Source organism: Lontra canadensis, unplaced genomic scaffold (genome assembly GCF_010015895.1).
Source record: "Lontra canadensis isolate GAN:19392208 unplaced genomic scaffold, GSC_riverotter_1.0 scaffold97, whole genome shotgun sequence".
NCBI lineage: Eukaryota > Metazoa > Chordata > Mammalia > Carnivora > Mustelidae > Lontra > Lontra canadensis.
In genome coordinates this window covers 7739163-7751775 of record NW_022631091.1, presented here as the reverse complement: position 1 = coordinate 7751775, position 12613 = coordinate 7739163, and the positions used below count along the sequence as shown (strand labels likewise).

The window sequence follows — 12613 nt, the reverse complement described above, 5'->3', positions numbered from 1 at the left end:
GGGTCGGGGTCCGCACACATGGGAACTCCTTGCTTGGGTTCGGGGTCTGAACTCATGGATACCACCTGCTTGTGTAAAGTTATAAAACCCTTGGGTTTTTGGAAAAACCACGGAGATTTCTGTCCTGGCAAAAGATAGGATGCCACACCCTTATAAAAAAGAGCTTTGTTTGGTCCCAAAGGTAACATCTCTTCCAGCTTTTTCTCACCCTGATGCAAGTGAAGAACTTTAGCAATATGGTCTGCTACAGCTAAAATAATGTTACCCTTTTTGTCAAAGTTCTCCTTGAGAGAGGTGTACGAAGACAAGCATTTGTACCGAAAGCTCTCAAACATGCCCTCTGGGATTATGTCATTGCCAAGCAGGCAGGCCAGAAGAGGAAGGTCTGCTAGGCTGATAGCCAGACTCTCACACAGCTTCTCTCTACAGAGCATGACAGTACTCAGACTGTCCAGGCAGAGGTCACCAATCGAAAAGTAGGGACAAGTGTCATAAATCAAGTAGTCCGTGTCTTCTCCAAGAATCCCGAGACAGTTATTCCGGAGGCCGTAAGAGGCCACCTCATAATCAGCCTCCTGTAAGGAGCACAGGGTTTCCTGACCCAGGGTCTTCAAAGCAAATCGTGTGAAGACGGCCAGCCCCGACGGGATGAAGAACATGTTTCTGCCTGGCTGCGCCCTGTGTGACTTGACATGGTGGAAAATCCTGGCGATCTCCCTATTGTTCTTGAGCCTCCGCTGCACCCACTCCTCTCTCTTCTCCTGCTCCACCGTACCATCAAAGAAGAATACCAACTTGATGCCAACAGCTGTAAAAGTCTTGACAAAATCCCGCAAAGCAGAAAAGTACTCCCGCCACTGGCCGCCGCAGATCCAAGATTCGGGAGTGTACCAGTATCTGAGACAGCACATGGCATCGACCACAATGGTAGGAGTACTTCCAGGGTGCCTGTTTCGGTGGTGCTCTGCCAGCTCTTTGAAATTCACCACTGTACATACGTGTGGGCAGGAGCTGACCACAAACCCCTGCAAACCTCTCACGCCCATAACTGAACTCCCGGAAAGCTCCCGGAAAGGATCTGGAAAAGAAAATAAATTAGTAATTATGGCATTAGCACTGGACACGTGACCCCTCTCAAGCAAACACAAGACAACATTCAGTATTCACTCTCTAGCTGCAAAGCACTCCAGCACTAACAAGATATGGAACATGACACACCTGTTAGGGGCCCGAAGCGCTCTGACTAAAGAGGAAGAGGCTCGACCCAAGCAGGAGTCGGCAGGGCTGCCTTCAGCAGGGCCACACAGCGCGGCAATGTGCCAAGATTCGTACGAAGGCCCTCATTCAAGGGATTTCTCAACCAAACTAAAAACAAGGCGACAGTTTTCAAAGAAGTAGTGTTTCCCATCTAGGAGCTCAAGACTAGAGTTAATTCTGAAAACCTAACCTATATAGAAACTTACAGTATCCATGTTTCTCAGAATAATTTTGCTGAGTGAAGAGAGCTAGACCAAACGGGTGTACATACCAGAGGACCCGTCTGTACGAAATTCGAGTTCACTGAGAGTGGGGCGGAGTGGCAGCACCAGAGAGCAGGCGGTGGTGGCCCGGCATGGGGCAGGCAGGAGGGAGGGATTTACACAATGGAAACTTCCAGGGTGATGGATACGTTCACTACCTCCACTGTGGTAATGGTTTGACAGGTAAACACAAGCTAAATCTTGTCAAACTCAACACTGTAAAAAAGTACAGTTTACGGTCTATCAAGTATACCTGAATGAAGCTATCAAAAAGATAAAAATTCACAATGCCAAGTTTCTGTAACATCTGAGCTGGTGACGGACTTTGAACGGAAAACCGCTCGCTCTGAAGCGCAGAAACACGGCAGTTCCGAGTCGGAGCTCAAACTCTGGAGAAAACCGAAGCAGAGTATCTTAACGTCACTGGTCAGAGAAAATTCCATGACGACATCTTTGATCTTAACGGTCTATGATTTTCACTTTGGTTTTAAGACTCATCAGGGCCTCACATCCACTGATGAAACAAACAAATGTCCTATTGCACAGACAGCTCCAGGAGAACAAAGGAAACCTCTCCAGGCTTGGGACCGAGGGCGACGCCACCAGCCGCCCACAACACCCGGGAATGACGGCGGTGGCCTCACGGCGCAGGCTTCCCGCCGCACAGCACCGCGCGCTCAGGACACACTCCCCAGGCCCTGAAGCAACTGTGACGGGCGGAAGACGGTCGGCTGCAGCTCACAAACGAAGAAACTGCAAGTAATCTACGACACTGAGGAAAGGTACCTCCCACGGGACTCTCTTTTTAAGAACTTACTGCTTGTTCACAGACACTGGCCCCTAAAAACATTTGAAAAGTTATCTGTTTAACTGCCATTAATATGGAAAATATGGAAGCCTGGAGTGGACATAAATTTCACACACGTGCGCTGACCTTCAGCGAAATCTCGCTTGTTAGGTCATGAAACGCAGCGGACACGCGCGTCCACAGCCCCCAACTGCCGGAGAGCTCTCGGCAGCCAAGCTTCTACCCTGGGAACACTCCCCAGGTGTGAGCTTCTGAAGCCGAAACCGGACTTCCCACCAGACTACTTCGAGGCGGAGGCAGTGCTACAGTCTGGGCCTCTGGGTACGGACCCCGCTCACCAGCGTGCACTGTCGTTTCTGAAGCCAGGCCGGTCTTTCTCGGGAGAGTCCAACGCAGTACTTTGGTGCAGGTGTGGAAAGAGGATGACGAGCACAGAGCACGGTGCGCAGAGTGAATTAAAAGCCAGGCGCAGGGGCACGAGCCCTCAGCGGTTACTGCACGGCTGGCTGCAAAACAGCGGGCTTGGCCCACGATGACCGGCCAGGTGGCACGTGGCACGGGCTCGGACGCCCACTCTCGTGGGCCCAGAGTGGCCGCTCCGTGTCCCCCAGAGCGCAGCGCCTGGGGAGACCTGCCCGCCGAGCCCACCAGTGGCCAGGGCCACCTCCTCGTCAGTCACTGGCAGCTCAAGACGCACGTGAAGCTGGGGCTGAAACGAAACAGAACCTGCCTTCAGCCCCGGCTCCCCCGGACAGCGGCTCCGGTTTGCGCGGCGGCTCTGCCACATGTGGGCTGGCTGCCGTCCCTCACCAAAGAAAGGGATTTTTGTCTCAAGCATTTTTCTCCTAAAACTGCAAGTGACAACACTGAGTCGCTCAAAACACTCTCCTCTTTATCTTGGGAGAAGTCAGGCTCAGCCTCTGCTTTGATTTTATTCAAACGTTTTCCTCCTTTCCCACCCAGCAGTGAAAAGCTCACCATTGTAATGAAACATGTACTGGGTTTGCCTCTTTCACTGCCAATTTCTCACATTCTGAATCACAAATTACCGCAGGAATGTTACGTTACAATGTGCTCTTCTATGGCATTTACAAAAAAAAAAAAAATTGGGGTAAGCAAAGACCTGGGAACGTGGGACACTGGGTGCTGCCTTCCGGTGTCGCGGCGCTCAGCGCTCAGTGCCCCTCAATGCGCTTAGTGTAGTGGGACATGAAATGCCCAAAAAAATAAGTTCTGTAGCTATTACCTTTCTTTTAAGATTTTTTTTTTAATATTGCTCAGAGCATACAGAGTTAACCCTTGAACAACATGGGTTTGAACTGAGGGGGTCCACTTATACCTGGATTTTTTCAATAAAACAGTCCAGTCCTGTAAATGTACTACCTCTTCCTTATGATGTTAATACTGTTTTCTCTCCTCCTCCCGACTTTATTGTAAGAATACGGTACACAGTACATGTCACACACACACTGTGCTAACTGCCCGTTATCAACAAGGCTTCTCCTCCACGGTGGGCTATCAGTGAAGTTCTGCAGGGTCAGAAGTTATTTGTGGATTCTTGGCTGTGCGAAAGGGTCAATGCCCCTAACTTCTGCACTGCCGTAGAGTCGACCCCACTGAGGTTTTTCATTCCTTAAAGGCAGTTTTAAGGATCATTGCAAATATATATGTGTATATACACGTATATACAGTCTTCATTATTTAAATAAATGTTTAGAAAGAAGACAGATGGCTCACTCGGGAGGAGTCTTACTGCCCAAAATGCAAACCAGGAATCACCTCCATTAACGTGGCCTCCTCAAGGCAAACGCCATCACTCTGTCATATCCCCAGTGCCCAGCATGGCATCCAGCACGGCAAGGGCCCAGTCACTGCTTGTGGATGAACGAGTGCACGGAGGCATCAAAGGGCAGGTACACAAAGAGGAACAAGGAACCAACAGGTTACAGACTCCGACCGTGGGCAAAGGAAGAGCAGGAAGCAGAGTCACTGGCCTCAAGGAGTTGACAGACTGTTTGGGAAGCAAAGCCTCGGCACAGGGAAGTTTATGAGGGGCCAGCAGGCAGCAGCACAGCGGGAGCGAGGCCCAGTGCAAGGGGCCTCACTCCTCAGAACAGCTTCCTTCCACACGGGGGACCAAGCCCAACATCCCAGGTTACCAGAAAATGGGGCAAATGAGGAAAAGAGGCCAGAAGCTCCCTTATTCACAGTCTGTCCACTGAGACATACCAACCTGTCCGCCGCCGATGAAGGGGCCAGAGTCCCTCGGGACACAGGGACAAACGGACTCAGGGAAAGCCCACAGATGGAAGGGGGCACGGACGGACAGATGGATGACAGACACACCGCCTACGCCGAGAGCAGGGTCTGCAGGGCAACCAGAAGCAAAGCGGCGCCCTCCTTAAAGCACACCCAGCAGCATTAAAACGCAGTTCTCCAAGGCTAGAAGACAAGCCAAGCACACACACATTAATGAGCGAGCCCCCAGTTGGGAAGCTAGAGCTGGAGTCGACGGAAATAAACTATTTTCATTTGGAGACAAATCAGGTTCAAGTCCTACAGAGCAATAAAATCAAAACCTTTGGGTTTATCAGAGAGAAATAATTTGTATCTCTACAAGATGAAAGTACAAACCAGCATATAACATCAGTGGCTGGGCCCCAGTCAAGAGTAACCGGCCAAGTCAGGGAGCTACCTTTGATCAGAAGACAGAGCAGCATGGGGTGACTGTGCTGAACAATGACCCATGTGACGGTGACAACACAAGAAACATGCAGTCCTTTTCCCTGGCTTCATTTCCGGGTCTTAGACAATGTTTCTTCCACTGGTAACACGCTGGCTGGGCCTAGGCGCTCAGGGAGGGCCGCACATGGTTTGATGTGGAGCACCTGGGGTCTGCCCTTCTTCCCTGTCTCCCTCTAACCTCTCCAGAAACAGAAACATAGGGGACCCCTTTAACACAGCAAGGCAAGACCAGGGACTAAAAACTCCCAAAAAATGAACGCTAACCCCATCCCAGCATGAGGGACCGTGTTAGCTCCGTGTTTACTGAGTATTAACGAGCGCACAAACCAGGTAAATTGAGTAAGATGAGAGGGTGGTCTCCATGCTTCAGAGGACCACCACCCCGGGCTCATTAAACTACTGACCAGAGGCTCTCTGGGACCAGGTTTCAATCAGGCTCCTCTGGGCCCTCCTCTCAACTAGGTCTCAACTTTGGGCTCCCATGTACATCCTGGCTGAATCCAGTTTCAGCATGAGCACTGCTGAGTCTGTCCGGAGAAAACCCCTATCCTGATAGATGGTCACCCTCGAGAACGGATCAAAGGCTTCATTCCCCTCAGTTCTCTGGACCCCTTCCCTCTGCCGGCCGCACATCCCCAGGTGTTGCCTTCCAAGCTGAGTCCCAGTTCTCTCCCCGCTAGCACAACAGCCTTAAATAAAGTCCTCCTTACTGTTTTAGCAAGTGTCAGAGTATTTCTTCTTCAACACTGCATCTCTAAGAAGCTTAGTCAAGTGAGAAATGGAAGGCCTATAGTTATTATGACAGACACTGTGTGTCTAGGTACAGGCGTCCAGACTCGGGAGGTCCTGGAGGCCCCTCCAGCACAGTCAGGCTGTGGCCACGTGCCAAGACTCAGAAAACAGGGGCAAGGCTGATGTAGACACTCAGGACTGGTAGAATGACCCCTCTTAGCTGCGTCCTAGGGAGAAGTGACAGCAACTAGGTGGTATGGTACAGCTGATAAAAGGAAAGGCTCTAGAAGTTCAGATTCTAACGTCCACTAAATGGCAGTAAAACTCCAAGCACGTTATTCTATAAGCTTCATTCTTTATATCCATAAGGAGGGTTATAAAAGCTACTTCATAAACTCTGATGCAATTTCACTTATATTACAAATGTATTCATAAAACATACCATCAGTTGCCTAAAGCTTAGTAAAATCAGCCCAGCACCAATCAAAATTTAAATCAAAGCCTTGCAAGTTTTAGTGAGGTTTTACTGTATTTATAATTTTTCAAGCTAGTTTACTTTAGTATCACGAATCTATTTATTTACAAAAATTTGTTTCTAATTTTAAAAGTAGGTAGCTCTGCAGAAAATTCAGAGACAGCACAAAGGAAACAAAACAAAACAAAACCGCCTGTAATCTCATCTTCCAAAGAGTAATGACTACAGCAACTTTAGAGTTCGTATTTCTAGTCTTTATTATTATTTTTTTAAAAAATCGGGATACTCTTGTCCTTCCGTAATCTACTTTTTTGTCTTCATTTATCATGAATATATTCCCAAATCACCGTGTTAACGTTCTCCTCTAGTGTTATTTTTAATGGATGCCCAGTGCCATAAGTGTGTATCCCATCTCTGTATTTCAATCTCTGAGTACATCCGGAGCATTTCCTTGGGACAAACCTTAGAAATTGCTGAGTCAAAGTAAGAGCACACATGGTGGTCCTTTTTCTTCCATGGGGTATCATTTGTAGCTGCCACTCACTAATACTCTGCTCTCCTCCACACCACCAGGTGCTCTTGTGTGAACGTGAATCTGGTTTACACCTTTAGCAAATACCTTTAGTCACTTACCAAAGCAGACACTAGCTATGACCAAGACAGGAGGGCCCTGCCCTCCAGCAACTCACACTCCAACAGGAAAACATTCAACCCACTACAATCACTTGGGCAGAGCTGTAGCTCAGGGCGGTGGTGGTGGGGGGGGCGGTGCTCAGCAGGGAGACCCAACCCAGATCAGGATCCACAATAGCTATCCTGAGCAAGGGCACTGGTGAGCCTGACAAACGGCAGGAAGGACAGGTGCGGCCAGAGCCAGACGAGGAGTTGGCAGAAGATGGGGAGGCCAGGAGTCAGAAGGAATGAGGATTTTTTTAACGTATCTTTTTGTAGATTTTGTGATACCTTTTTTTATCAGTAAATGGAGGTTTTAAGGTGCTTAAAATACCTGTCCTACTAAGTAGTTTAACCTGGAACTTTATTTATACTATAAATGTATATTTTATTATAAATGCTTGAGGACAAGAGAAAAAAAAAAAAAAAACACACACACACCAGCTCTCAGTATGGCTAGAACTCTGATGTATGGGAAGAAGACTGAGGAGATGAGGCTGCAAACAGGGCCAGACACCTGTACCTGGACTTGACCCCAGGGGAAATCAGATATTGGTCAAGGCTGTAAAGCAAATCCTACTTAGAAACACTGCCCTGACTCCCTGGAGAAAAGATGGAGAGAGGCAAGACGCAAGATAAATCAGGGGCTCTGGTAGACTCTGCGTGTTCTGGCTGCCCAATATCCAAACACCTATTTTGGAAGAACTCGAAGGGATGCGGTCCTAATTCTTTTTGCAAAGAAAAAGGAGGCACAGACCCTCTTCTGGCCCTCACACCCTCACCAAAGACAAGAGTTCTAAATTCCTGTATCTGCTCAGAAAATCGCTCCGGCCCTGTGCTAGCAGCTAATAGACACAGCAACAAACCAGACAAAGTCCCTGACTAAGAAATGAGCCCTGAGAGTGGGAGTGAAAGGCACAGAGTCCAGCAGAAAACAAAGTCCAGCAGTGTGTACACGTGTCAAAATGCACCACATTGTCTACAAGCCCCACACCAGCCATCTCTAGTCCCAACCGGGCCGTGATCAGTTTGTTCCGACTCACGAAAGGCAGGCCATGCGGTACCAGCAAAGACCAAACAGCTGGTGCCGGGTAGCAGCCAGCAGTGTGCTCTGCGTTAGGGCAGCTGCCTGAGGTAACAGACACTGATAGCAAAGCCCACATTTGAACCCACCGGCTTCCAAAGCTTGTGCATCTTTCACTAGGCCACACCCCCACCTAAGTGCCCATCTGAGTGATCTGGTTGCTGCTGGCTGCCGTGCTGGAATGACCACATCACTCATGGCAGAACTGTCCTCAGTCCAGAGAGCTCTCCTTCCTGAGGGTTCTCCCAGTCACAAGGGCACTCACAGAATCATCAGGACTGAGGGGACAACCAAGAACACAGGGCTCTTCCCTAACCCTCTGAAGCTTTGCAGAACCCCTTAGAGGACAAGGACACACAATGTGAGAACCAGGGCCACTCACTGATCATGAATAAAGATGAACGTGCGCCTGCAAAAATTTATGCTTTTATCTACAACTCAGGATAAGAATGCAATTTAAATTCATGAGTCAAAGCTAAAACAACTTACTCATATGACACCTCTCCAGGCTCTTATTTATCACATACGGACGCTTTCCTACTCAGTTCTGACAACGAGCTCCTACGTCCACAGTAGAGAAAAATACAGAAAGGGCATCTGAGGCGGCACATGGGTACCGACAGTAGCAGAAACTGCTGAGAGCTGACATAACAGGAAAACTAAGAAAACCTGAAAGACACAAAAACTCTAAACAAGTAACAGGGCAACAGCTGTCCCTGCCTCAACAAGTCGTACAGTATTTACATAACAAATTCTGTTTAAAATGTTTACATGAGACCATTAAAGAAAGTTTACACTACATCCTGCACATTCTATTAAGCAGGGAAATAACATATTTTAGAAAGACCGCCATCCAAGATGGAAGATTTTGGTGCTTAATGGGCAAAGCCCCAAAACTCCGCAGAAGACTCCGCTGTTTCAAAAAGGCTTACTTCTCTCTTACCCTGGCTGACAGCAGTTTTACTACAAATGACTTTACAGTAACTCACCACCCTCGGGGCTGCAGCACAAACACAACAGTACACGGCTGCATGCTCAGGGCACTCTGCGAGCACACGTGGGAGTCCACAGCAGACAGGCAGGCTGACGGGCATAGTAATGGAGTCCACCCTACAGCAAACGTTCCATAATAAAAGCAACGAATTCCCACGTTTTGATAATGTTTGTTTATAAGGAAAAGGGTGCTCAGGAGCTGGTTGGTTTCGGTTGGCAATGGCTCTGATCTGCGGTTTGACTGAAGACAAATCATTTAATCTCTTTGTAGATCATTGATTCCCTTTTTGGTAAAACTTAAATAATGATTTACCTCTCAGTTTGGTAGATTTTGAACTACTACTAAAAAATCATTTAAGAATATCATATTTTTTATAAATAACTTAAACCTTAAGTAACATGTTTTTAGTCTCTGAAAATTTTTCCAACAGAACACCTTACAAAGACATCTAAAAGCAAATTAAAGTTATTTATACTTGTTATAAAGCTTTATAACAATAACTGATAGCATCAGGACTGCCTCATTTTCAAACTAACAAAAGCAAGCGTGCAATGAATTCCTGATTTGCCAACAGCTCTAGCTTCTGTAACGGTAAGAGCTGCCTGTAAGACCTCAATTAGCTGGACGGTCCCCTTTTACCGTTAACCTTTTCTTGAAAGAGGCGTGAACCCAGCAGTGAAGTCAGTCAGTACACGCACTGCTGCAGATGCACCGAGATGGGTCTCCCACATCTCCCTCCCCGAGAGCAAACTAAAGCCAGGTTACAGCAGGGGTCTGGTCCTCTCCACTCCTTCCTCTCCTCCGCCCAAGCCTCAGTAAGGAGCACAGGAAGGGGGTGTCTGAAGGGCCAGAGCGCAAAGCAGGGCAGCAGGAGGAGGTGAACGGCTAGTTTCATAAGGATTCAAGTGCAGGGCCTGCAATCTACACAAACGGGATCCTGCGTTTCAAAAAAGACTAAATTACAAACACAAGACCTCTGAGGTCTTTCCCAGTGCCTTGGAAGGGGCTCACGAGAGGAAGGCACCCACGCCTGATCTTCATTAGCTTTATATAGTAAGTCTACCTCCTAACTGACACCCTGAGTCAGGTTCAGGGACGGGGCAGAACCTCAAAATACGAAAAAGCACAGGTGCCCTCGATGTCACCGACTGCCGTCTGGTCCGTCTAACAGAGGAGAAACCCGCGGCCAGGAGGGATCCCAGATCTCCGCAGGTCTGGAAGGCCGGGCAGCCGGGAATGACACCAAGGAAGGGAGCCACCGGTGAGGTGGTCAAGAAGCGTGTGTACGGGAAGGTGAGCAGGGAGGGGCTGGGCACAGCCGAGGTCTTGTCTGTGCTTTCCGCAAACACAACTCGTAAGGGGGGGGGGGGGGGAAGGGGCGTTCCGAGACAACAGGGACCACCCGGCCGGGGGACCAGGACTGCAGAGCTCCGGGATGGCAAGCGACGGTTGGTGAGGAAATGACCACACACCGCGCGGGCGAGGCTGTGCGGGTGCAGAGAGGGTCGCCACACGGGGCAGGTCCCCCAGCACAGGCAGCGGTCAGGCCTCGAGAAAACAGGAAGATAACACCGCAGGAGCCCGGGGTGCTGCTGCAGACCGCACGGCACCGGGGAACGGACAGGAACCCGATGTCTCAGACTTGCTCCCCCAGCTTCTCTCACCCTCGGAATCATCTCCTCAGACGCTCCAGCCAAAAATCTGGACGTCATTCCCGGGACCAAAGGCTCCTGCCTTCCCCGCCAAACTGCTCTCCACGGCCGTACTCGGGTTTTCGGTTCCAGGACGTCTCCCTGCAAGCCGGCGGAGGCCTCTCCTCCAGGCGCAGGACACTCACCCCACACCCGCCGGGCAGACCCTCCGCGGCCCCCCGCCCCGAACTCTCTAGTGCTTCCTGCCATGCCCTCTCCGAGCCGCGCATCCCTCCTCCACCTCCCCCGACGCTCGCGCACGCGGCCTCCTCCGCAGGGAGGAGCGGCCTCTGGCCCGGCTTCCACCGCCCAACTCCTTCTGCGCGAACGCCCTCCCGCACAGACACTCCCCGGGCCAACCCCCGCGGCCGCCCACCCCGCCTTCCCTCCTGCAAGGGCCCCACGGCCGCGGGAAGGGCACCGCAGCTCGGCACCGCAGCTCTGCGCCCCGAGCGCGCTGGTCGGAGGACGCCTCCGGGGACGACACCGCAAGCTGCGCGCCCCGGAGCCGGCGCCCATCCCTGCGGGGAGAGGAGGGTCAGGAGGGCGCCGAAGAGGAGAAAGCAAGGGGGCACAGCCGCAGGGTCGGGCGGCCGGGACGTGGGGTGCCGGCGACGGAGAGGGCCGGGGGGCGGGGAGGCGATGGGAGGCGAGTGCCCCGGTGCCCGGAGCGGGACGGCGGGGCTGCGGGCGGGCAGGGCCGCTGAGGGCTCGGACCCGGGCCCCGCGACGGCAGAACCGAGAGCGCAGCGAGCCGAGCCCGACAAGCCGAGAGCGGCCCGGACGGCGCTGGCCCCGCAGGCCCGGCCCTACCTAGAGATGCGCCAGCACAGCCAGGGACGCGCCCGCACCGCCCTCGGCCCAGCCGCAGCCAGCCGCGCACTTCCGCTTCCGCTCCGAGCGCTTCCGCTCGCGAGACGGCCTTGCGCTTGAGAGGGAGGGGGCGGGGCCTGAGAGGTCCGGCCTCGGGGCTCCGCGGGAGTGAACTGCGCAGGCGCCAAGCCCGTTGCCTCGGAAACCGCGCGTTGCTCCGAGCACGGGCCGCGCGCTCCCCTGGCCCCGCGTGGGCGTCGGCGGGGCGCAGCCTCTTTCCGCTCCCGCCGCGCGCTGCTGCGCCGGCGGCCGGAGGGTGGCCGGGGGCCGGCTTGCCCGGGCCCGTTCGCCTGCGGACGCGTGGGGACCGACGGTGACCCCGAGCCCCGGGGGAGCGCCGCGGCCGGCTCGGGGGAGGGTCGGCCGTCCCGGGGCGGCTGGAGGCGGGCAGCGTCCTGCGGAACCTTTCCGAAGTCCGGCCGGTGCCGAGCGAGGACCCGCCGCGCGCAAGCTCCGGATTCTTGGGCTTCAAACGCGGGCGGGCAGCGAGCGTCCCCCGCTCCGGACGTGCGCGTCCCCGCGGGAGGCCAGGGGGCCGCTGGGAACCAGCGCCGGGGCGTGGGGCCGGGGCGGGCTTCTCTGTCCTCTCCGCCGCCTTAGCGGCGAGGTCGGGGCAGTGCGGGGACTTCCCGAAGCCGGCAGAGCGCTTGGCCACCGCGAGCCCTCCCGGCCCTGCGGCCGCCTGTCGGCATTGCCGTGACGGTGGCAGGGACGGTCATTGCCCCGAGTCCCCATGGCTCCTCTAGGCGGGTTTTCCAGTCGGAGCGCGCGAGAGTTGTGGGGAGGAGCAAGGACAGGTGCGTGGCTCTGCAGAAATTTCGGGGACCGGTGCAGTCCTGCTGGAGTGGTGGCAGGTGAAGCTGCACTGTGAACCCACCACCGGGTCAGGCAGTGCCTCCACCGCATGTCACGGAGCTTGGACTCCGCTCCTAAGCCACCATGTGTCCATTTTACTTCTGAAACTGCTTTAAGATCCGCGACGTTCACGTTCAGGACATGCACCCTTAGTGCATGTCCTG

General features: G+C 52.7%; 1 protein-coding gene across 3 annotated transcripts in view; it reads right to left on the bottom strand.

Moving 5' to 3' along the window:
- Positions 1-11604, bottom strand: part of FAM120B (family with sequence similarity 120B) — a 90293-nt gene extending 78689 nt beyond the window's left edge. Inside the window, exons 1-2 of one of the 3 annotated variants that reach the window (XM_032837261.1) lie at positions 11535-11604; positions 1-1078 (exon numbers count right to left, since the gene is read on the bottom strand). The exon at positions 1-1078 is cut by the window's left edge and continues 742 nt beyond it. In XM_032837261.1, coding sequence (XP_032693152.1) covers positions 1-1046 — 1046 coding nt within the window. In that variant the 5' untranslated portion in view covers positions 1047-1078; positions 11535-11604. The remainder of the gene's footprint in view (positions 1079-11534) is intronic. The other 2 variants (XM_032837263.1, XM_032837262.1) reach the window with 2 other exon arrangements.
- Positions 11605-12613: the final 1009 nt, after the last annotated feature.